This window comes from Candida oxycetoniae, mitochondrion, assembly GCF_023343755.2.
Source record: "Candida oxycetoniae strain AS2.3656 mitochondrion, complete genome".
Taxonomy (NCBI): Eukaryota; Fungi; Ascomycota; class Pichiomycetes; order Serinales; family Debaryomycetaceae; genus Lodderomyces; species Lodderomyces oxycetoniae.
The window spans coordinates 36,180-62,593 of record NC_022162.1 but is presented as its reverse complement, the minus strand read 5'-3'; the positions used below and the strand labels follow the sequence as shown (position 1 = coordinate 62,593).

Genomic DNA, 26,414 nt, shown 5'->3' with positions numbered 1-26,414 from the left:
GTGTGTACACCACACTGTTTATTAATTTTTTTTAGGTCATTGTAGAAGGAGAGGTTTTCTCATTCTTATCTCCTTAATGACCCTGAACCATTTTTTGGATAAGTTGTTTAATGTATTTTCCCCCTCTTTCTTAGTTTGTATCCTTAATTTAATGTTAATTTAATGATAGTTTATAGACTATATATATAAATAAAATATATAAAAATAATAATAATAATAATAATAATAATAATAATAATAATACGATGTTTAAGTTCTTAATTAATTCAATTCGTTTTGAATATAATAATATTTCTTATAGTTATTTTATAAGAATGTTTACTCATAGTAAATATACTCTGATTAGTAAGAATGAGGTTGTTAATAATAATAATAATGTTGATAATAATAGTGTTGATAATAATAATAATCTAAATAATAATTCGAATATTAATAATAATATGAGTATTAATATAGATACTATGAATAATAATAATATTACTAATAGTGTTAAGGTTAAAAATAGTATTATTAATAATGATAAGAGTTTAACTAATTTAAAGGCTATATTAAGGGAAGTTAATAAAGAATTAGATATAGATAATAATGATCCATTATATGTACAGAATAATTTAGAAAAGATAACCGGAAGATTAGAGAAGGTAGATTGTAATATATTTATGTGTTTATTAGATAAACGTATAAAGAATTATATATTAGAATTAAGATCTGAAATAATTAGTAGACATGGTCCTGATGTACTTTTGTATAAGTCCAGTGATTTATATAAATATGTTAGTTGTTTCTCTAGTAGTGAGTTAGCTGATTTATATGTTAGTGTTATATTTTATTTAATGGTAGAAAATCATAAAGGTTTTGAAATACTAAAGATTAGTAATGTTAATAATTTTATATATAAATGTTGAATAGATATGTATGTATATAAACAATATCTTATATATTGTAAAAAGAATACTAATTCAATTAGTTTTAAAGATTGATATATTAATGAATTTAATATTAGTTTAATAAATCAACCTGTAGTTGAATACTTATTAAGTAATGAAATATTAGAGACTTTGATAAGTTTTGGTTTAATAACTATAAAAGCTATTAAGGGGCTTAAAGTAAATAGAATATATAATATAGTTAGTTTTACTAATAAATTTAATGATCTTATAACTAAAGATACTCTTAATTTTGATAAAAATGGTCGTTATATAGGTCGTACTTATAATGTATTGAATGGTTATCTACCTATGGTTTGTCCTCCTGTACCTTATAGTGTAGATACTAATAGTGATGGTGTTTGTTTCTATTTTGGTGGTTATCTTAATAATGGTAAGAAATATTATAATAATATAATTTATAATAAACCTTTGTATAAATATCAAACTGTTATATCTCATGGTAATACTGATACTGTATTAGATAGTGTTAATCGTATGATGAGTGTACCTTATAGAATAAATAAAGAATTATATAATTTTATATTAAATAATAATAATGTTTATAAATTTTATATACCTTTAAATGAAAATCATCCTTATGAAGAGGATATTTTATCAGGTAATAAAAAAATATCTGTAAAAAGACTTAGAGATTATGAAAGTTTTATATCTAAAAGAGCTTTAGATAATGGTATTCTTGATATAGCTTATACATATCTTAATATTAATAAATTCTATATTCCTTTAAGATTAGATTTTAGATCACGTATATATTGTGATGTTAGATATTTACATTATCAAGGTAGTTCTTTAAGTAAGTATTTACTTGAATTTGCTAATCCTGTTAATATTGATATTAATAATGAAATAGCTATTAATTATTTAAAAATATCTGGTGCTAATGCTTTAGGTAAAGATAAATTATCTTTTATAGATCGTGTTAAATTAATTGATAGTAAACATAATGAGATAATTAATTATCATAATAATAGTATTATTAATGAAGCTGATGATAAATTAGCCTTTTTAGCTTTTTGTATAGAATATAATAAATATAATAATGCTAAAATTAATGGTGAGTCTTTTTATACTTCTCATTATCCTATTGGTTTAGATTCTACATGTAATGGTTTTCAACATATATCTATGCTTATTAGAGATATATATTTATTAAATAAATTAAATTTAGATAATAAAGGTTTTACAGATATACCTGATGATTTTTATAATTATTGTACTATTAAATTAATAGATTATTTTGAATCTTGTATTAAAGATAAAATATTAAAAGATGATATATTACAAAGTATGCAAACTTTACTAAATGTAAGTATACCTCGTAAAATGGTAAAGAAATGTATTATGATTATACCTTATAATGCATCTGTTCGTACTATGGCTGAATCAATATTTAATCAATTTAATAAAATAGATGATGATCTATATAGTTATATTGATAATCCTAATATAGTGTTAAGTTATAAAGATATTAAAGTTATAGCTGACTCTTTAAGAGAAATATTAAATAGAATATTCCCTAATATAGCTAAATTTACTGATTACTTTAATAAAATAGCTATTGTAGCTAATAGGTTAAATATACCTATACCTTGAGAAACACCTTCTGGTGTACATATTAGACAATATTATCAAGATAGTCGTAGTATTAATGTTAGATTTAATCAATATTCTTTATATTCTTTAAATTTAAGTTTACCTTTAGATCGTCTTAATGTTACTAAACAGAAAAGAGCTTTAATGCCTAATTTTATACATTCATTAGATTCTACATGTTTATCATTATTAATAAATAATCTATGAAAGTTAAGTGAATTTAATAAAAATATATATGCTATTCATGATTGTTTTGCTACTAATCTAACTGATGTTCCTTTATTAATGACTTCTTTAGCTGATGTTTATATTAAAGTATATCAAGATCGTAATTACTTACTCGATTTTCATAAAAAATTTATAGATAATATAAGTACTATATATCCTGAAATCTTTCCTGATGATATCGATAAATATGATTATACTAGAGAATTAGTATTACCTTTACCTGTTAATATTCGTGTATCTAAAAATCATACACAAATTAAAATTCCATCATTAAACTTTATTAATATGGATAATCATTATTCAATAAAACATGAATCAACTTATCTTGCTAATTAATGATATATTTAAACATATAATTATTCCTATAAATAAATATTCCTATATAATTGTATTCCTCATCTTCTTTACGCCCCCCTCCTTTGGAAAAAGGAGCTGAGAACTAAGCGTTGAAATTGATATATATCTTAATCAATAGGGGACTAAATAATATAAAGTTATGATTTGCAATGATATAAACTCTATTCATTTCCTTCGTTAAAAATAATATAAAAGATATAAATTAGTTAATTAATCTATAATTAAATATAGTAAATATACTCTTAGTATTGAAATAAATATAAAATATATATGATATAATTAATTAAGTGTATATAAAATACAATAAGAGTATTCTAATATTAATCTATCTCCTTTCTTTGAAAGGGGCAAATACTAAAAAATAAAGACTAAAAAGTGTTCTAATATAACTAATATACCTAAATATTATTAAATACTAATCTTTTTTCCGCTATATATTGTCAATATTCTTTTATTTCTGGAATTAAAAATTATTAATATCTATTTAGTTAAACTCTATATATGTTATTACTATTTAATTAGCTAACTATATACATATATTATAACTCTTTATTTAGCTAACTATATACATATTATAACTATTTATTTAGCTAACTTATTTCCGCGCTCCCCTCCGAATACTTCGATTCGGAGGGGTGTCTAAAATCTATAATTTCTATAGGAGAAGTAAAAAAGTTATATATATATTAAATATATATATATAAATGTAAAAATAACTAATATATATAAATTAAAAAACAATATTTTATGTCCTATATAACAAGATGGCTATTTAGTACATCACATAAAGATATAGCAATATTATACTTAATCTATGGTATGATTAGTGCTATGGTAGGTACAGGAATGTCAGTAATAATAAGATTAGAGCTGTCAGGATCAGGTCCATTATATTTAAATTCTGATAATCAGGTGTATAACGTTCTAATCAGTGGACACGCACTAGCGATGATATTTTTATTTGTAATGCCTGTGATTATAGGCGCATTCGGGAACTTCTTTTTACCTATAATGCTGGGAGCCGTAGATATGGCATTTGCTAGATTAAATAATATTAGTTTCTGATGTCTTCCTCCTGCATTAGTATGTATAATAGGTTCTTTACTAATAGAAAATGGACCTGGTGTTGGATGAACAGTATATCCACCTTTAAGCTCAATTAGTGCTCATTCTGGTCCTTCAGTAGATTTAGCTATATTTGCTATACACCTAACTAGTATATCTAGTCTTCTTGGTGCTATTAATTTTATAGTTACAACATTAAATATGCGTAGTATCGGTATTCATATGATAGATATGCCTTTATATGCTTGATCTATATTCTTTACTGCATGATTATTATTATTATCATTACCTGTACTTACAGCTGGGGTAACATTATTATTAATGGACCGTAACTTCAATACTGGTTTCTACGATGTAGCTGCCGGTGGTGACCCTATATTATATGAACATCTGTTCTGATTCTTCGGTCATCCTGAGGTTAAATATGTAGGCCTCATAACGTTGCTGTATGCTGGAACCCCTTCGCTAAATAGTTCTAAATACTCCACCTTAAAAGGCATAGTAAAAAAGTTAGAACAATGAAGGAAATCAGCAGGTAACATTTTATATATAAGAAATGGAACCTCAGAGACTCTACGCAACGGAGTTGTAGTAAATTTAGAAAATGTTAAACGTATATCAAATCACGTACCTAAACATTTAAAGCCTCTAAATAAAGAACAATTAGGATATTATTTAGCAGGATTAATTGACGGTGATGGTCATTTTAGTAAAACTCAACAATTAATTATAACTTTTAGTTCTCCAGATGCATTTCTAGCCTATTATTTGAAAGAAAGATTAGGTTACGGTAATGTAAGAAAAGTAAAAGATAAAAACGCATACCTTTTAATTGTATCTAATAAAATAGGTATGTTAAATGTAATAAACTTGATAAATGGTAAATTAAAAACAGAACACAGATTTAACCAAGTAGTTAATAATGTATTAAGTCATACTAAGTATACAGATATAAATATTAATTTTACTATCGATTCAAGTAAAAATTTGGATAATCACTGACTAGCAGGTTTCTCTGATGCGGATGCTAGTTTTCAAATTAAAATTATTAAACGTATTATCAGAGATAAACCGGAAATAAAATTAAATTTTCAAATTTATCAAAAAAGTGATTTATTGTTAAATATTATAAAAGAATACTTAGGTGGAAATATTGGATATAGGAAGTCTCAAGATACCTATTACTATGATTCTACTAATTTTGGTTCTGCTAAAAAGATTATAGAATATTTTGATAAATACCATTTACAATCTAAAAAGCATATAAGCTATTTAAGATGAAGAAAGGTATATAGATTAATACAAGACAAAGAACATTTAACATATAAAGGGTTATCTAAAATACTAACCATTAAATCCAATATAAATCGTCATAAATAAAATACTACAACTTAAGATAAAGTCCTAACAAGGATATAAAAATTCTTGAGTATTAATTAAAATATATTGTGTTATAATACATAGTTATTTTAATAATCAAAATATTGATACATATTAATCATACCTGGTTTTGGTATAATATCACATGTTATTGCAACTTACAGTAAAAAAGAAATCTTTGGTCGTATGGGAATGGTATACGCGATCGCAAGTATTGGTTTACTTGGATTCTTAGTATGAAGTTGATTAGTGGCGGCTTCACCTTATAGTGATATAAGGAATAAAATTAATTTCGCTATATGCTGGAACGATTTAAAGCAATATAGTACATTGAAATGTAAAAATCTATATTGTTATATCCAATCAGCAGGCAATTTGTCACTTGATTTACTTCCCCGAAAATTAATATGTAAATATATACAAAGCGCCTCAGAGACTACACGCGAAATATCTTTTAATTTATATGATTTTCATAAATATAACCAAATTTTAACTAATAAAAATGATTTATTATATAAAAATATAAACTCTATACCTGATGATTTCTTAATATGGTTAATAGGATTTATAGAAGGAGATGGAGCTATCCAAACCTACTCTGACAAATTTAAGTTTGTATTAACTCAAAAAGAATCTAATGTATTATATCTAATACAAAATATATTAGGTATAGGTAAAGTAGTACATTATCCTCAAGGTAAATATAATAATAAAAATGATTTCTATAGATTAATAGTTACTAAAAATTCACATATATTGTTATTAACATATTTATTAAATGGTAATTTAGCTATAAATTCTAGAATAAATCAATTATCACATTGAATTAATCTATTAAATATTAAATCAATAATTAAATTAAATAATAAAAATATTAAATTAATTAATAAACCAGTAGATATTTCATTAAATGATCCTTGATTATCAGGATTTACTGATGCTGAAGGTTGTTTCAATATATCAATTGAAAATAATAGAAGATATTCTTCTAATCAGAGAATTAAACTTAGATATTTATTAGATCAAAAAGATGAAATAATATTGAATAAAATTAAAAATTTATTTAGTTTAGGTAAAGTAACCCTTAGAAATAATACTAATGGTGTATATAGATATACTATTACAGGATTAAAAGGAAATTATAAAATAATATCTTATTTTAATAAATATCCTTTATATACTAAAAAATCTATATCATATAATAGTTATAATAAAGTCTATAATATGTTAATAAATAAAGAACATTTAACAGAAGAAGGATTAATGAAGATTAGAAGAATAAAAACTAATATGAGTATAAATAATAGTTTAACAACTAAAACAGGTAGAAAATCCTATAAATTAAAAGATAAAGATATAGTCCGATACTTTTATTTTAAATAGAAGCATAATAATAAATTATGGGTAAATATAAATAAAATATTTATTAACGAAATAGCACCACATGTACATAGTAGGTTTAGACATTGACAGTAGAGCGTACTTTACTAGTGCGACAATGGTCATTGCGGTACCAACCGGCATTAAGATTTGGGCGTCCGTTCGAGTATGTATGAAATTTCGAATATATAGAAATATATATAATAATATATATGCTAAATTCGACTATATAATTGAACATATAGAAAGCTATAGTACTTACCTTATAATCGTGAGAGGAGGGGGACAACAGCCTGTACTAAAAAGAGATATGAGGTCATCTGTAGTAGATATTTTAGAATATCTGATCAAGATACTCTTCGAAGCTAGTGATTATATATGGAATAAGTTGAATTACTGAACTCAAAGTTGTTTTGGGAAAGATTCTTCCTTTTCTTGGGAACTACACTTACATGAATATATTTGTTGCTTAGTGATAAAAATTTGCGCTGGAGTTAGTTCAATATTAATAACAAATACATTACTTATCGCATTAAGGACAGACAACAAAATGAGATCCATATATAATATAGTAATTAATCAATTACTACACGTCATACATGCTACCGGAGAAGTCTCTAAAAAGGAATTAACTTTATTTAATTTTAATTTTAATTTTTATAAAAAGAGATGGCAGAGGTCTCGTAGTAGTATGAGTAAATATACTCAAATGAAGGGGACTAAATACTTAATTATGAATAATAATATTAATCAAATTAGGTCATATTCAACGAGAAACAAAAAAGATAACTCTGTAATTGTACAATTACAGGAAGAAAACGCCAAAGAGTTAGATTTTTTAGTTAAACATTGACAAAATTGTATAAATAATCCTACACGTATATTTAAAGATTTAAAAGGTTATTTAAAATTAGATGGTATATGATTAGCATCATATATAAAGATAATGAATAACAGAGGATCGACAGTCGGACTTGATAAACTAGCAGTTGATTCATTAACTCGATTACGAATATATGAATTAAAAGAAGCAGTTTTATCTAATAAATTCAATTGAATTGGAAATAATGATAATATATCTGACTCAGGAAAGACACGATCAATTGGAATTCCTAATATAAATAATATACTTGTACAAGAAGTTATAAAAATGATAATTGAACCTATATATGAAACTACATTTTCTAATAATTCTTTTGGTTTTAGACCTAATAGAAGCTGTCATCATGCTCTTAAATATTATAATACTTATATGAAAGAGTGTATATGATATATAGAAGGTGATATAAAAGATTATTTAAATATAATAGATCAATTTAGAATAATACAGATAATTGAAACTCGAATCAAAGATCCTATCATACTTAGATTGATACGGACTGGACTTAAAGCCAAAGTCTTTGATGATAAAATTGAGTATCTACCTGAAGTGGGAACACCACAAGGAGGAATACTTAGTACTCTTATCACTAATATTTATTTAGATAAATTTGATAAGTTCATGGAGGATTTATGTATTAAATACTTCTGCGCCCCCCTCCGAAGGAGGGGGGCGAAAGGTTCTATTAAATCTAATAATCGACAAAAATCATCAGAGTATAATGCTTTAATGAGATCAGGAAATAAGAAAATGGTTTATTCTCAACATTTAAGTCGTAATAATCCATTTCAAGAAGAGTACAGATCAGTTAAATATATCAGATATGCTAATAAATTTATTATAGGTATAAATGGAAGTTGTAAATTAGCATCAGAAATTAATATATTAATTAATAAATTCTTTAAAGAAGAACTTAATTTAAATGATGTTAATCTACAGATTAGACATATTAGCAAAGGTATACACTTTCTAGGCTATATTTTAGGTCGTAATACTTACTTTATTAAACAAAGTTATAGTGGTAAGTTGGTTAATCGAAAGATGATAATTCCAACAATATATATAAATATGAAAAAAGTTATATCTCTTCTATCAGAACTAAGATTTTGTGATGGTAGTGGTAAACCTATACCTAATTTCAGATTTATTAATTTATCACAATATGAAAGTAATAAACGTATTAATATGATATTATATAGTTTATGTAATTGATGAAGTATAGCTAATGATCGTAAACAAAAGGTTGCATATGTAGCATATATACTAAGATATTCATTAGCTAAAGTTTATGCAGCTAAATTTAAAGCCAATACTGTAGCTGCAATATTTAAACTAGGAGGTAATAATCTTAGTCATCCTATTGGAGCTAAAAGAAAATCAGCAGTAGGTATTCTTAATAAAGTTAAAATACCAGGTATATTATACGATAGATATCATAAAATACCTAAAAGGGGAAGTAGTAAGTTGTTCAACAAATGAAAACCCGATTATATTAAAGCTATTGAAAATAATAATACTGAAGAACTGATTATGTATTTAAATGAAAGTTATGCTAGTAATCCTTTACATTCTTTAAAATGACAATTACAAAAATCACTTAGACATCAAGGTGTCCCTTGTGATAGATGTGGAACATTTGATAAAGTACAAGTATATAATATTAAGGATCTTAAATTTAAAAAGAGTAAAATAGCCAAATATATAAGAGCTATTAATATATCTAAAATAGCTTTATGTCATAAACATTATTTATCATTGAAAGATTAATATACAATTAGTCAGTGAAACCACGTTAGAGTTGGAGAGCCCGGTGATAGGTAACTATCTCGCCGGGTTCGGAGAGAGCTTTGGATCTTTTAAATTAAGGGTATGATCTATTTTTAGAATGCTATTTATTAGATCTCAATTCTACTCTATTTAGTTGATTAGCTACTTTATATGGTGGTGAAATACGTATTGCTGTACCAATGTTATTCGCTTTAGGTTTCTTATTCTTATTTACTGTAGGTGGATGTACTGGTATTATGTTATCTAATGCTAGTATTGATATTGCATTCCATGATACTTATTATACAGTTGGTCATTTCCATTATGGTGCGCCATTTCATTATACATTATTCTCGTGATCAATTATAAACCTAGTGTTTATGATGACGATCACCCTTATTGGATACTCCGTTTATTATTGCCCCCCTCCGAATCGAAGGATTCGGAGTGCGGAAAAATATTATTATATACGTAAGGTAAGTCAATGAGCTAACCTATCCTGGGCGCAACCAGGAGGGGACAATAGCATGCTCATAAAGGCGAATGAAAGAGTTTCGTCAAGATATGCAGTGTATGGTGAGGTTAACGAACTCTTAACAGCAATTGGAGGGTCAGAAATCCCTACTGGTTCAAAACCAGTTGTCGGATCTGTTCAAGGGGTTTACATAATGCCCAGTGAATTGAGAATCCAGTCCGACCCAGCAGAAAGTATCATGCTTATAGAAAGTATCATGCTTATAGAAAGTATCGTGCTTATATTGCCAGAGCACCTAACCACAGCTAGAAAAATGTATAGGAACTTGGGATCATCTGAAACGTGAAAACGTATAGATGACAGAGGTTCCATATTAGGTGGAATATGACGACCTATGCGTGCTCTGCATTCATCGGCGTCCCCACTGAAGGGAACTAGTCAAGGGTTGTCAAGTAAAAGTAAAAGTAAAAGTATGCCCGCGGGTATAGCTAAGCTAGACAAACTATTAAAAAACATAAATTATAAATCAGATTATAAATACACTAATATTCGTTCTATTATAGCTAATTCTGAATTCTTATTGTATGCATATAGTCTTATTAAATATAAATCAAATAATATGACATATGATAAGAAAACCTTTGATGACCTTTCTTTACATGACTTTGATGTTATAGCTAGAGAAATAGGATCTGGAGCTTTTAAGTTCCGTCCCAGTCGTAGAATAAAAATATCTAAACACAAAGGTGGTGTTAGACTGTTAGGAATCCCTTCACCTCGTGATAAAATCGTACTAACAGCTATGAAGGTTATTCTTGAAACTATATTCGAACCACATATGTCTATATACTCTCATGGTTTTAGAATTAATAAAAATGTACATACAGCCTTATACCAAGTGAGAAGTATTTTCAAAGAAATATCATGGTTTATTAAGGTAGATATAACCAATTGTTTTGATAATTTATCTCATAATATTATTATACAAAAGGTAGCAGATAAAATACAAGATCAAGTATTTTTAGATCTTTTATACAAAAGTTTTAATGCTGGATATATTGATCCTAGTAAACAATTCTTCCCCCCTCTGATTGGAATTGGAATTGGAAAGGATTCGGAGGGAATAATACCTAAAGCTGGGTATACTCAAGGTTATAGTATAAATCCTATTCTGTCTAATATATTACTCACAGTATTGGATAAATGATTAGAAGATTACTCAAATAGTTTTAGCAAAGGTACTCGTCGTAAGACCAACCCTTTGTATGATAATTATATTAATCGCATTCCTAATATAAAGAATACTTTACGAACGGAAATACACAATGATAAAATACGTTCTCATATAGGTAACGATCCAGACTTTAAACGTATGAGATTTGTTAGATATGCAGATGACTGCTTAATAGGTGTCAGTGGCTCATATAAGGATTGCTGTCAAATCAAGAATGATATAACAGTATTTCTGAAAGACAAGTTGGATATTGAGTTGTCGCAAGATAAAATTAACATAACTTCAGCCACCAAGTCAAAGGCTCATTTTCTAGGATTTGATATAACCATAACTCCATATGAGAAGAGACAGTTAAAAAGAGTGTTTAGAAAGAACGGTACTACTCGCCTGGTAGTGCAGAACTCTAGACCACAAATAATAGCTCCAATACGTAAAATTGTAGCTAATCTTGAAACTGGTGGGTTTTGCAGAAAAGGTAGACGTGGAGTGCCCACTCGTGTAGGTAAATTCATTCATCTACCATTACCTCTAATTATAGATAAATACCTAGCTTTAGGTAAAGGTCTTCTTAACTACTATTCATGTGCTGATAATTTCACTCGTCTTAAAGCAAGAGTTACTTATATTCTTAAATACTCATGTGTATTAACATTCGCATCTAAACTAAAACTCAATACTATGAAGGTTGTTATACGTAAATACGGATATAATCTAATAGTTAATGAGAAAGTGAAAGGATCTATGAAGGAAGTAGCACGTTTTGATGATAAAATGTTATATCAAATAAAGTCTGGATTTAAATTATCTGATATGAAAGATTATGAATCTAAATCAACAATAGATTTAGCTATTCGAAATAAAAAACTATTCGAAGGTCAATGCAAGATAAGTGGATCTAAAAACAATATTGAAGTTCATCATATTAAACATATATCTAAAATATATAAAAATCGGTAGAGATTATATATCAAACCTAATGAGTAAAATGAATCCTTCTATGTAAGGATAGTCATAATTTATATCAATATATAATTTATTACAAATAATATATAAAGGTCAATATAATGATCTTGGTTTATAAATACTTTTAATAGAGACCCCCTTGATGGAAAGCCGTGTGAAGGGAAACTTTCACGCACGGTTTGGGAAAGGCTTCACGTGACCGCCTTCTAGGCATAGCACGGGCTGCTATTTCATTATTATCTATGGGTGCTGTATTTAGCCTTATTGCAGGTTACTACTTATGAAGTTATCCTATGTTTGGTCTAAATTATAATAAAGTTATTGGTGAAGCTCATTTCTGAACATTATTTATTTCAGTTAATCTTATATTCTTACCTATGCATTTCTTAGGTTTAAATGGTATGCCTCGTAGAATACCTCAATATCCTGATGCTTTCTTAGGTTGAAATATTATTAGCTCTTGAGGTTCTATAATGTCTATTATTTCAGTTTTAATTGGTTTATACGGTATATTAATACAGTTAACTAATGGTGAAAATATAGAAAGAGAAGAACCAGTAACTCCTGATTTCTTAGAATCAAATACAACTAGAGAAACTAGAGACTCAGATCTAGAAATGATTTTAAATAAACCTGCTTATTATCATACATTCTCTGAATTACCTATATTAATTACTGCCTAAATTAGTATTTAAATATAGTGTTATACATAACTTTTATTAATATATTATGCTCTTAATTCTGCACACCCACCTCCAAAGGAGGGGTGAGTAAAAAAGTGCTGAAATATATTGTAAAAGAATATAATTATTCCTATTAACTTATTAACTTCCGGAATGCCTTCCTCCGAAGATAATCGAATCGAAACGAATGATTAGGCTGAAATAATATAACTTAATATAACTATTAGTTATCTATTAAATTAGTATTATAACTATTCGCACCCCCTTCTTTATAAGCGCTGAAATAATATATCATTATATCTATTAGTAAACTATTTATCTAACTATTAGTAAACTATTTATATTTATAATTAATGAAACGTAAGTAAGTATAAATAAACGTAAGCGTAAGGATATATTAGCAAACGTATATAAATATATGTAAACGTATGTATACATTAGTAAACGTATATAAATATATGTAAACGTATGTATACATTAGTAAACGTATGTAAATATATGTAAGCAAACATTAATAAACGTATAGAATGCCCCCCCCCCCTTCTAAAGAAGGGGGGGGGGGGAGCGCGGAAATATATGTAGTTATTGATAACGTATATATAATCTATTCTATATCATTCAACGCTCCCCTCCGAAGGAGGGGGACATAAAGAGATATATATATTAACTAAGGTATTATAATATTATTATTTATTTATATATAACATCTTATTTATTAAATAATAGACTAACATTAACTATTAATAATTATTAATCTATATTAATATAGACTTAATTAACCTTATTATATATTTTAATCTATATTATCAATGACTAGTATCAATTAAGATAAGTATGATTAAATTAATCTATATAGTTCAGTACTCCCCCCTTCTATACGCCCCCTCCTTTGGAGGGTGCGGAGAATGAAGGGGGTGGAGGACATTTATATTTGAAATAGTTCTCTTATTAATACTATTATTTTCCTTGACAGTATTATCTTATCTTTAACTAAATTGAATTAGTTTATCATATTAATGTTTATATAGTTGTTAGAGATAACTACTCTATTTTGAGAGCTTTATTTTAATCTTATAATATTTTAATTGTAGATTTTTTATTAGCAATAATTATAATATACATTTTTAATATATTTAATAACTAAGATATATATCAGGTTATAGATTTATGCACTCTCCCCCTCAGAGAGGGGGAGGACAAGATATAGATTCTACTTGTTAATAGTATAGATTATCTATTTCCGCGCTCCGAAGAATTCGGAGGGGGGCATTCAGTAGGTAGCTAAATTAATTTTATTCCGCATATTCAATTAATTATCTATATATATATATTATTGTGTAATATAATCAATATATATTTCAGCACTTATTTATAAGAAGAGGATAATAAATATATGAATCTTTATATTTCAACAGTCAAAATATACTTCTATACTTATAAACTTATATATTTCTATACTTATATACTTCTATACATATATGATATAGGTGATGTAGATATATGTAAAACTAATCTTTCTGCACTCCCCTCCGAATCGATATCGATTCGGAGGGGTCCGTACTAATAAAAAGTATTATATTTTATATCTTATTATTATAATAATTATAGTAAATTAAATATTAACTTAAAGAAATAAATATATTTTATATTCTATATATTATACTAAATTATATATTTAAATATACTAAATCTAATATTAATAATATCTATTAATAAATAAATTAATTCTAATAAATAGAACTCCCCCTTCGTTCTCCGCCCCCTCCTTTTTACAAAGGAGGGGGCGTAAAGAAGGGCTTCCAATAAAAGTATTCTAATAACTAATAAATAGAATTAATAAAAGTATTCTAATAACTAATAACTAATAAATATTTCAGTGATTCTATAGACATTATCTATCTAGTTAAATATAGACTATATATACATTATTGCCACCCCCTCCGAATTATTCGGAGGGGAGTACGGAAATAATAATTAAGAGAGACTATATGCACATTTATAAGTTCTATAATTTATATACAATATCTAAGATATATGGTTATATATGTTTATACATATTTACATATATAAGGTTCAATTCCTTAATATCTTTTCGTATAAATATAACTGATATCTATCTAACTATATTATTAATTAATATGCCTCAATTAGTACCTTTTTACTTTATGAATTTATTAACAGGTGGAATACTTATTCTATCTTTAATTATATATATTGTAGCTACAATAATATTACCTAATATATTAAGATTATTAGTAGCTCGTACTATAATAATAAAATTATAATATCTTGTCTTCTAATTATAAATAATTAATATTTCAAGCAAGGAGATATATGCCCTTCCCTTCTTAACTTATAATGAAGTGAAAGAGTATTAAAATAATAAAATAACTCAATAGCCTAATAAAATATAAGGCATCTATAAATATCTATATGTTTTATTCACCATTAGATCAATTTGAAATAAAGCCATTAATATATATTAACAATAATTATACATTAGGTTTAACTAATTATATATTATATTTAATAATAGTTTTATCAATAATAATATTTTATAATAGTATAATACGTTCTTCATATCTTGGATCAACACGTTGAGGAGTAGTAATATTATCTATATATGATACTATACTTAATTTAGTATTTAGTCAAATAGGACGTAAAGGAGGATATTATTTTCCATTAATATTTAGTATATTTAATTTCTTATTTATAGCTAATTTAATATCAATGATACCTTATTCATTTGCAATATCAGCTCAATTAGTAGCTGTAGTATCTTTCTCATTAGCTTTATGATTAGGTAATGTAATATTAGGTTTATATTTACATGGTTGAGGTTTCTTTGCATTATTTGTACCTGGTGGTACTCCTTTACCTTTAGTACCTGTATTAGTATTAATAGAATCTCTTTCATATACATCTAGAGCTATATCTTTAGGTTTACGTCTTGGTGCTAATATCCTATCTGGTCATTTATTAATGTTAATCTTAGGTAGTTTAATAATTAGTTTAATGTCTACTAATTTATTAGGTTTTGTTAGTGGTATCATACCTATTTTAGCTGTAGTAGCTATAACTATATTAGAATTTGGTATTGCTATTATACAAGCTTATGTATTTAGTATATTATTATCAGGTTATATTAAAGATTCTGTAGAATTACATTAAATATTCTTCCCCCCTCCGAATCGAATCGAATCGAAGGATTCGGTGGGGAGCGTTGAATTATATAAGTCTTAATAGCTCAATGGTAGAGCAGTACACTGTTAATGTATGTATACTAGTTCGATTCTAGTTTAAGACGTTTAGAATGTATAGACTATGTAATAATTGATTTAATTAATACTATATCTTCTCTTATTTATTAATATTGATGATATTATTAAGTCTTAATTATCAATTAAATAATATTAAAACTTTATGACTTTAATTAGTGGAATTTGTAGCTTATTAGCTATTAGCTTACTATCTCCTGTACAAAGTATAGTGGCTTTAATAGGACTGTTCGTTAGTGTCGCTATTAACCTCTATACCTCTGGATATGTCCTTTTCGGTATATTGTATATCCTAATATATGTTGGTGCTATCGCTATCTTATTCTTATTTATATTATCCTTACTTAATATAGAATATACATATAATAACACTATTAATCCTTTAATATTTACTATAGTTATTGTATGTTTAATACCATTAGATTTATTTTATAATAATAATCTAATTTCTATAATAGATTCAAATATAGAGGGAATATCAGAGATTTATTTAGAATTAAATATAGTAGGTGCTCAATTATATACTGAGTATGCTATACCTTTAGTATTAATAGGTCTTATTTTAGTTTTATCAATTATAGGTGCTATTAGTATAACTAAATGTTAAATATAATAGAATTATTAATAATCTTTTTAAGTATATTATTAGCTGTAGCATTTTTAACTGTAGCTGAGCGTAAGACTATGGGTTATATGCAGCGTAGAGTTGGACCTAATGCTGTAGGTTATTTAGGAGTATTAATGGCTATAGCTGATGCTGCTAAATTATTATTAAAAGAAATAATTATACCTACACATGCTGATAAATTTATATTAATAATAAGTCCTATGATAGCTTTAATAAGTTCTTTACTTAGTTGAAGTGTTATACCTTTTGCACCTGGAGTTACTATATATGATAGTAATTATGGATTTATATTAACTTTAGCTATTAGTAGTATAGGTGTGTTTGGTACTCTGTTAGCTGGTTGATCTGCTAATAGTAAATACTCTTTATTAGGTAGTATTCGTTCTACTGCTCAATTAATTAGTTATGAATTAATATTAACTACTATTATATTAATATGTATATTATTAGCTGGTACTATGAATTTAAGTAAATATATAGAATTACAAGAATCTATATGATTAGGTATACCATTATTACCTATAAGTATTATATGATATATAGGTTGTATAGCTGAAACAGCTAGACCTCCATTTGATACTGTAGAAGCTGAATCTGAATTAGTATCTGGTCATATGACTGAATATTCATCATCTATATTTGTATTATTCTTTTTATCTGAATATGCATCTATATTATTCCTTTCTACATTAACAGCAATATTATTCTTCGGAGGTGGTACTGGTGTTATTTTAGCTATTAAAGCTAATGTATTTGCATATGGTTATATTTGAGTACGAGCTACTTTACCTAGAGTTAGATATGATAGATTAATTCATCTTTGTTGAATGGTATTCTTACCTTTATTATTCGGTTTAATTATATTTATACCTTCTTTAATTTATACTTTAGATAGTATAATCTTATTATAAAAATATTCATCTATATACTCCCACCCCCCTTCTTTACGCCCCCCTCCTTTTTCCAAAGGAGGGGGCGGAGAACGAAGGGGAGCTATCGATTGGTGGAAATATAGACTATCTTTAATATTTATTTTATTATATACTTCGAATGTAATATTTATTTTATTATATACTTCGAATGTAATATATATTTTATTATATACTTTGAATGTAATATATAATTTATTATAGACTTTGAATGTAATAGTACTGCCCCCCCCCCTTATATAGAATCACTGAACTAGTTATAGTTATGCTCCCCCCCGAAGGGGGGGAGCTACCAGCTGTAATAGTTATAGTATTAGTTATAATTATAGTTATAGTTATAGTATTAGTTCTAATTATAGTTATAGTAATAATACTAATTATAATAATAATTATAGTAACAATAAGAGTAAGAATAATAGTAATAGTTATAGTATTAGTAATAGTCTTCAAATAGATTCAATATCGATAATGAATGTTAATGGAATTATATTATTTGATAATCATAGTTAGTATCTACAAGATGGAGTACATCAATAGTTGATATTATTTATAATAGATATTTCTAAATAAAATATTAGAATATAATAATATTTAATGAGTACTATATTAGTATCCACGCTCCCCCTCCTTCCAAAAGGAGGGGGGCAATAATATATTAGAATTTCCGCCGATAGCTCCCCTCCTTCGGAGGGGGGCAAGAATAATATTGGTAGCTCCCCCCCCCTTCTTTACGCCCCCTCCTTTGGAGGGTGCGGAGAACGAAGGGGGGGGATTAAGTATTTAATGATTACTATACTAATTTTATAATATATAATAAGTTTATTAAATAGAATAATTAACATTAATTTATGCATTTAATATATAATAAGTTTATTGAATAGAATAATTAACATTAATTTATTAATATAAAATATAATAAATATAACAAATATAGGTGATATGATTTGAAAATATTGTTCAATACAATTGACATTAAAGTATGGTAGCTAAAGAGCTAATATTGTAATAGGAAGAATAAAGATAATTAACATCTTAATCCTAACTATAAATAGTATATATAAAGCTAAGAGAATTGAAACATCTTAGTATCTTAGTTAATATAACCAATAGGGTGTATGTAAGTATCGGTGAGAGAAAGCATATAAGCATATAAGTAATATTTAATAATATGAATAAAGTAGTTCTACTACTAATGCTAATAAACAATATTAAGTTTAAAGTACTGTGAAGGAAATAGTTAAGACTATATATTATAATATCAACTTTACTAAGTAAACTATCCGTCGAGAGCACCCCTCCTTCGGAGGGGTGCTTAATGAAAATAAAGTTTATTTTTTAATAAAAAAAGTATGATAATATATTTATATTAGTTAATAAATACTTTAATGGAGAGCAGCTATAGTATAGCGTACCTCTTGTATAATGGGTCAGTGAGTTATTTGTATAAGCGTAATTAAGAATTAAATATAATTAGTTTAAAGTTTATATAAATAGACTCGAAACCATATGATTTATATATGTATAAGTATATTAATATTAATATATATAATAATAATATGACTTAAATAGGTAGATGTAGCAATATCTTCTATAGATACGTGTATAGTAGTGAAAGACAAATCTGATATGGAGATAGCTGGTTGTCTGTGAAATATATTTTAGTATAGCCTATATATAATGTAATACTTGGTAAAGCTCTGAATAATATATGGGGGTATTTATATTTACTATATTTATTTAATCTCTGAACAAGTTATTATTTTCTAAAGTATATAGAGTCAGACATATTGCGATAAGGTAGTATGTCGAAAAGGAAACAGCCTAAACTATTAAATGAAGGTCCCTTATTAAGAACTAAGTGAATATAATCCTTGATATCTGATTAGACAATTAGTCAGTGGGTTTGACAATAATCATCTGTTAATGAACATGTAACAATACACTAATAGAATATCTATATTGAGGAATTAATAATCGGGTCTAAGTTCTTAACCGAATTATAGATGTATATATATATAAAATAAAATATAAAATATACATAGTAACAGACTACATAATATAATAATAATTATGAAGAATATGCTGACTTGAGTAACGATAGATAATATAAGATTATCATTACTAAATACATAAGGTTTTAATATAAATTAACGGTGTCTAAATTTATATAAGAAGTTATATATATGATGACAAATAAAACAAGAAATAATAATAACCGTACTGTAAACCGACACAGGTATGTATAAATTATATATAGAATATAATATAAACTATATATAGTATCTTTCTACGTTTCCTTTAATAAGGTACGTAATTAATTAGATTAGTAATAATGAATTAACTATGCTTAATGAACTCGGCAAATAATAGTACGACTGTTTACCAAAAACATAGCTTATTGCAGATACGAGAGTATTAGTATAATAAGTGATATCTGTCCACTGTTAGTTAGATAATAAATAATGAGCTAATAAATGACGGTCTTATCATGAGGATCTGATAGTAGCAAAATTCATTGGCATATAATTGGTGTCCTGCATGAATGATAACACGATACTATAGCTGTATCAAGCATAGGTTCAGTGAAATAGTAATCGCAGTGAAGATACTGTGTGACCATAGATTGACAAAAAGACCCTATGCAGCTTTACTATAACTTTATATTGATAATAATATTGATTAATAAGTATATATTATATTAATAAATATAATAGCTTAACTATTAATAGATTATCTAATTCATAGAATAATAATATATATATAAACACTTTTTATAATAAAGAGTAAGATATATATATATTTCAGTGCTCCTTCGTTCCAGAAGGAGAAGAAGACATTATAAAGTGGTTAGTTTCGATGGGGCGTCGACATCATAGAATACAACTGATGTGTCTAAATGATACTTTATAAACCTTTTAATTATTAGTTTATAATTAGTTTATAATTTCTACGCTCCCCCTCCTTCGGAGGGGGGCAAGAATCTAATTATATAATTAGAAGTTAATTTCTTAAAATATAAGAATATAATAGAATGACCATGTACAGTAATACTAGCCGGCAACTAGTAAAATATTAATAATAAGGATAATAACATAACTGTGCAATGATAGTGATACCCACGAGTAGAGCTAGTACTTATGTATAGTATAATGAACAGGCAATAACTATAGAGTAGTATGTCGATAACGGATCAAAGTTACGCTAGGGATAACAGGGTAATACTGCTAGAGAGTAGATATCGTCAGCAGTGTTTGCCACCTCGATGTCGTCTAGACTTAACCTATTGGTAGCAGACGCTAATAAGGGTACGACTGTTCGTCGTTTAATAAGTTACTTGAGATGGGTTAATTACGACGTGAGTCAGTAAGGATTTTATCATCTATGGTATAATAACTTTATATAACTATATGTGTACGAGAGGATTGTATAGTATAGTCCAATGGTGTATAAATATAATATAGATTATAGTTAATAACTCTTACACTATATTAATAACTAAGACTATTAAGAATAAATACTGATCGCTTATCAAGTATGAAATCTTATATAAAGTTAATAATTAATAACATTATAGATAATAATGTAATAGTTTTATATTGAACTGTTTATTTTTTAATAATTAAATAAATAATGGTTCTATTAATATACTAATTATAACTTATGTATTAACATAACAAATCATATCATTAATTTATACTAATATTCAATATCCTAAGGATAAAACTATCTCTTTATATTGATAATAAATATTATTGATTAATATAGATTAATATTTATATATAATACGAAGGTGCTGAAATAATAACTTTACTGAAATATTATAATAAATGACATATATATATTTCAACGCTCCCCCCTTCGTTCTCCGCACCCTCCAAAGGAGGGGGCGTAAAGAAGGGGGGGCAGGATGTAGAATAACTATATTATTACTATTGCCCCCCTCCGAATCGAAGAATTCGGAGGGGAGCGCGGAAATTATTACTATAATATAACAAAAGATAATAGATAATATATTGGCTCGCCCCCCTTTGGGGGGCTAATATAAAATTATATTTATTTACAATAATGGGGACTAATATAGAATTATATTTATATATAATAATGGGAAGTAATATAGAATTATATTTATATATAATAATGGGGAGTAATATAGAATTATATTTATATATAATAATGGTGGGGTAATAGATTAATGGTAGATCTTATGCGTTGCATGCGTACAATGTCAGTTCGATTCTGACTTACTCCATACCTATAAGATATATAATATATATATAAAATGATTTGATTAGACGTACCAACACCTTGAGCAATTAGATTTCAAGATTCTGCTACACCAAATAGTGAAGGTATACATGAATTGTATGACCATATAATGTATTATTTAACATTAATATTAGGTTTAGTTTCTTATTTATTATTTGTAATAATTAAAGATTATAAAAAGAATCGTTTTGCTTATAAATATATAAGACATGGTCAAACTATAGAAATAGTATGAACTATATTCCCTGCTATAATATTATTATTAATTGCATTCCCTAGTTTTATTTTATTATATTTATGTGATGAAGTATTAACTCCTGCTATGACTATTAAAGTAATAGGTTTACAATGATACTGAAAATATGAATATTCAGATTTTGTAAGTGATACAGGTGAATCTATAGAATTTGAATCTTATGTAATACCTGATGATTTATTAGAAGAAGGTCAATTAAGATTATTAGATACTGATACTTCAATAGTTGTACCTGTTGATACACATATTAGATTTGTAGTTACAGCTAATGATGTAATTCATTGTTTCACTATACCTTCTTTAGGTATTAAAGTAGATGCTACTCCTGGTAGATTAAACCAAGTTAGTGCCTTAATACAACGTACTGGAGTATTCTATGGTCAATGTAGTGAATTATGTGGTGTTAATCACGGTATGATGCCTATTAAATTAGAATGTGTTTCTATCTCTGATTTTATTGAATGATTATCTGAAGCTTCTGAATAAATATATATATTCATTAATATACCCTCTCTCTAGAGATAACTTAATTATATTAACTGATTTATATATCATATAACTATATTCTTTATACTATATACTAATTATTAAATTAATTACTAATGTACTTATACTATTGCCCCCTCCGAATCGAATGATTCGGAGGGATAGGCGGAAATAATAATACTATATACTAATATATTTCAGCCAATATATCCTTTTGGAACTAGAACTGAATGAGGAGGCATTAATATTAATTATTATTAGATATCTATTGTATGATAACCCTTATAACTAGCTAGCTAAATATATACCACTTTATATATTAAAACTGATAATATATTATTAAACACTATGTTGAAATAGGAAATATAACTATTATAGTCTATTTCTCTTATTAATAAATATTTGTCTACTTATACTTAATTATTTATGTATATCTACATTGATATAATGTCCTGTTATATTAAATCATATAGTTAGATCTTATATATCTTCTTAATAAATACTTGATATAGTATATGTTTACTCTTATTATTAATTTAAATGTTTATTGGAATTGACAAGATTACTTATAAATATAGTATTTTAAACATTACTATTAGAATAACTTTTATAATATATATATATAGATTAAAACAATCTATAAGTCTATTTATTTAGATAAACTCGCCCTTCTTTACGCCCCCTCCTTTTTACAAAGGAGGGGGACGCATAAACAAAAGAAGAGGGAAGCATGGAACTATTAAAGTTAACATATAAAGGAATAGAATTAATATAATACATATTATTAATATAATATAGATATTGTATATAATACATAATATAGATAATTAACATACTACAGAGAATTAATATGTATAACTATATAGATTAGATTATGCACCCCTCCGAATCAATTCGGAGGGGTGCTATCGCCGGAAAGATAATGTAGCTTATATCATCTTTACATTTCTATAAAATTATAGACTATTTAATACTATGTAAAGTATCTATTGTATAAGTCAGCGTCATATATGATTCTTATATGTTATCTAAAGATATATTGTAATATAATAACTAATACTCCCTCTTCTTTACGCCCCCTCCTTTGGAAAAAGGAGAACTAAATGCTGAAAGAAACACTGAAATAATATATGGGTAATAGATTAAAGTAATTTTCCTTCGATTCGGAGGAGGCATAATTATACTATATTTTAGTATTTAAATAATAATATAATATTAGCCCCCCCCCAAAGGGGGGCGAGCCAATATATTGTCCATTTATAAGTTTCCACCAATTGATAGCGAAATTAATTTTATTCCGCATACTGAAATAAGAAGTATTAAGTTCAAATAGGTTACTTAATCTACATAGTATGATATAATATGATATTATGAATAATAACAAATAGGTATTTATTAACGTATATTGTCATCTACTCATTAAGTATATTTAATATATACACAATTTAACTCTTTCCGCCTATCCCTCCGAATCATTCGATTCGGAGGGGGGCATAATGTATTTAACATATCTAATAGCATGTATTTTAACCTTAATGTATTTAATATGTCTATATAAGATATATATCCAGTATATTTAAAGAACCACATAATACACAATCCTTATTAAAGTCATTATTAACTGTTAATTGTTTATTTCCGCCAAACGATAGTTCCCCTCCGAATTGATATTGATATATATTCGGAGGGGGCAAGAAGATATAATGTTTTCAATATTTCATCCGATAGCTCCCCTCCGAATTGATTCGGAGGGGGCATTGTCGATATATTAGCTCTAGATATATAAAATTGTATATTGAATTAGTATAAAAGGCAGTTAATAGTTTATAAATCTTTATTTCAAAGTTATTTTTGTAATTGAAACCAAAAGGCAAGAATGTAGCATTACAAGAAGTTCATTACAAGATGTCAGATAACTATTATAATACTAGAATAATAACCAGTCAGTAAAGGAATAATCATTGTTATTATTATTTATATATAGTTATAGTATAATGCCTTATATTAACTATATTTATTTTATGTTATCACATTGAAATAATCTATAAATAGCTAAATATTACTAAGTATATTATGATGAACATAATTGTTATAATTACCAATTAGATATAATATCATTAATATATTTATAATATATAATCTCTTTCAGCCAACTGATAGCTCCCCCCCCAAAGGGGGGGGTATTCCGAATTATATATGTTAAACCATTTAATATATTTGTATAAACAATAAGTTAAATCATTTAATATATTTGTATAAATAAAATGAAAAGTAACTAGTTCCTAATAATATATCTTTACTATGCTTCTAATAATATTATTTTACTATACTTTTAATAATCTATCTTTACTATTTACTATATTTCTAATACTCTATCTTTGTTATGATACTTACTATTATTTATAATAATTCATATATATTCTGATATTTACTATATTTATAATAATAATACATATATATTCTGATACTTATTATATTAATAATTATACATATGTACTCTGATATTTACTATACTTATAATTATTCTTGCCTTTTGAAAGGAGGGGAAATATCTGTTACTAACTAATAATTTTAATATATATCTGATACTTACTAATAATATATCTTTGTTATTTACTATAGTAGTTATATCTAAAGCATCTAATACTATTTATATAGTTTCTTTATATATTTTCCTCCGAATGTAATAAAGTTATAAATCATATTTAGTTATTAATTATATAAGTTATGTTAAATGTAACAATAATTAGTATTACAATATAATCAATATATCTTTCCGTCGATCGCACCCCTCCAAATTGATTCTTGATTCTTGATTCTTGATTCTTGATTCGGAGGGGTGCATACTATATAGTATAGTCTAAATGATACTTATAAATAATATATAATAACTATTTAGAAATCCTCAGTATATCCTTCCGCGCACCACTCCTTCGGAGTGGTGCGTAGTCTAGTCTATTATAGTCTAATATAATATAAATGATACATATATAATAATATAAAATAGTATAATACTGTATTCTGTATAATATAAATGATACATATATAATAATATAAAATAGTATAATACTGTATTCTGTATAATAGTGGAAAATATATATTTCAGTGCTTATTTACGCCGATCGCTCCCCTCCTTTTTACAAATTTACAAATTTACAAAGGAGGGGTGCGCATAAACAAAAGAAAGAAGGCAATAATAAGTTTTAATATAATAACAGGATTATTGAATATAATTCTTATTAATAATTAAACACTAAATACTATAAGCTTTATAATCAAGAGATTGCTTACACATTTATTAAATATCAGATATATAATTCAGTGGGATATTATATAATAATAATATTAGTAAATATACTACTTTATTGAGTATATATACCTGTATATGCCTATTAACTTTAACTACACTTGTGATTTTAAATGATATATAAAATATAATAACACTTAATAGTTAATTTAAATATATTTCAGCCGAATCATTCGATTATATTATATTTGAGTGGAGACATATGAAGTATACGATTAAAACAATTAGTAATATCTCTATTAATCTCCGCCAATCGATAGCTCCCCTCCGAATTGATTCGGAGGGGGGCAAGCAATATAGAATACG

The 26,414-nt window shown here is 26.1% G+C and overlaps 11 protein-coding genes and 3 non-coding genes, besides 1 other annotated feature; all 14 read left to right on the top strand. All coding sequences in view use genetic code 4, as the record gives it.

Moving 5' to 3' along the window:
* Positions 1-331: an inverted repeat.
* On the top strand, positions 246-3,107 carry orf953 (hypothetical protein). Its single transcript has one exon. The coding sequence runs from the start codon at positions 246-248 to the stop codon at positions 3,105-3,107; it is 2,862 nt and encodes a 953-aa protein (YP_008475040.1).
* Positions 3,108-3,875: 768 nt separating this feature from the next.
* Positions 3,876-12,955, top strand: cox1 (cytochrome c oxidase subunit 1). One transcript has 5 exons: positions 3,876-4,612; positions 5,681-5,816; positions 7,012-7,105; positions 9,751-9,927; positions 12,507-12,955. The coding sequence occupies exons 1-5, from the start codon at positions 3,876-3,878 to the stop codon at positions 12,953-12,955; spliced, it is 1,593 nt and encodes a 530-aa protein (YP_008475035.1).
* On the top strand, positions 4,614-5,573 carry cox1-I1 (putative LAGLIDADG endonuclease; the record flags this gene model as incomplete). Its single annotated transcript has 1 exon — positions 4,614-5,573. A coding segment is annotated over one exon (960 nt), but the record flags the coding sequence as incomplete, so codon positions are not given.
* Positions 5,817-6,956, top strand: cox1-I2 (putative LAGLIDADG endonuclease; the record flags this gene model as incomplete). Its single annotated transcript has 1 exon — positions 5,817-6,956. A coding segment is annotated over one exon (1,140 nt), but the record flags the coding sequence as incomplete, so codon positions are not given.
* On the top strand, positions 7,108-9,600 carry cox1-I3 (hypothetical protein; the record flags this gene model as incomplete). The annotated part of the gene is made up of 1 exon: positions 7,108-9,600. A coding segment is annotated over one exon (2,493 nt), but the record flags the coding sequence as incomplete, so codon positions are not given.
* cox1-I4 (hypothetical protein) lies at positions 9,930-12,266 on the top strand (the record flags this gene model as incomplete). Its single annotated transcript has 1 exon — positions 9,930-12,266. A coding segment is annotated over one exon (2,337 nt), but the record flags the coding sequence as incomplete, so codon positions are not given.
* A 2,138-nt stretch (positions 12,956-15,093) lies between the features above and the next one.
* atp8 (ATP synthase F0 subunit 8) lies at positions 15,094-15,240 on the top strand. Its single transcript has one exon. The coding sequence runs from the start codon at positions 15,094-15,096 to the stop codon at positions 15,238-15,240; it is 147 nt and encodes a 48-aa protein (YP_008475034.1).
* Positions 15,241-15,388: 148 nt separating this feature from the next.
* On the top strand, positions 15,389-16,129 carry atp6 (ATP synthase F0 subunit 6). Its single transcript has one exon. The coding sequence runs from the start codon at positions 15,389-15,391 to the stop codon at positions 16,127-16,129; it is 741 nt and encodes a 246-aa protein (YP_008475033.1).
* A 65-nt stretch (positions 16,130-16,194) lies between these two features.
* trnN(guu) lies at positions 16,195-16,265 on the top strand. The gene has a single exon. It is a non-coding gene; the product is annotated as a tRNA-Asn (tRNA).
* A 116-nt stretch (positions 16,266-16,381) lies between these two features.
* nad6 (NADH dehydrogenase subunit 6) lies at positions 16,382-16,843 on the top strand. The gene has a single exon. The coding sequence runs from the start codon at positions 16,382-16,384 to the stop codon at positions 16,841-16,843; it is 462 nt and encodes a 153-aa protein (YP_008475032.1).
* nad1 (NADH dehydrogenase subunit 1) lies at positions 16,837-17,775 on the top strand. Its single transcript has one exon. It carries the CDS (start codon positions 16,837-16,839, stop codon positions 17,773-17,775), a length of 939 nt encoding a protein of 312 aa, YP_008475031.1.
* A 910-nt stretch (positions 17,776-18,685) lies between these two features.
* rnl lies at positions 18,686-21,455 on the top strand. Its single transcript has one exon. It is a non-coding gene; the product is annotated as a large subunit ribosomal RNA (ribosomal RNA).
* Positions 21,456-21,971: 516 nt separating this feature from the next.
* Positions 21,972-22,042, top strand: trnA(ugc). The gene has a single exon. It is a non-coding gene; the product is annotated as a tRNA-Ala (tRNA).
* A 30-nt stretch (positions 22,043-22,072) lies between these two features.
* cox2 (cytochrome c oxidase subunit 2) lies at positions 22,073-22,801 on the top strand. The gene has a single exon. The coding sequence runs from the start codon at positions 22,073-22,075 to the stop codon at positions 22,799-22,801; it is 729 nt and encodes a 242-aa protein (YP_008475030.1).
* Positions 22,802-26,414: the final 3,613 nt, after the last annotated feature.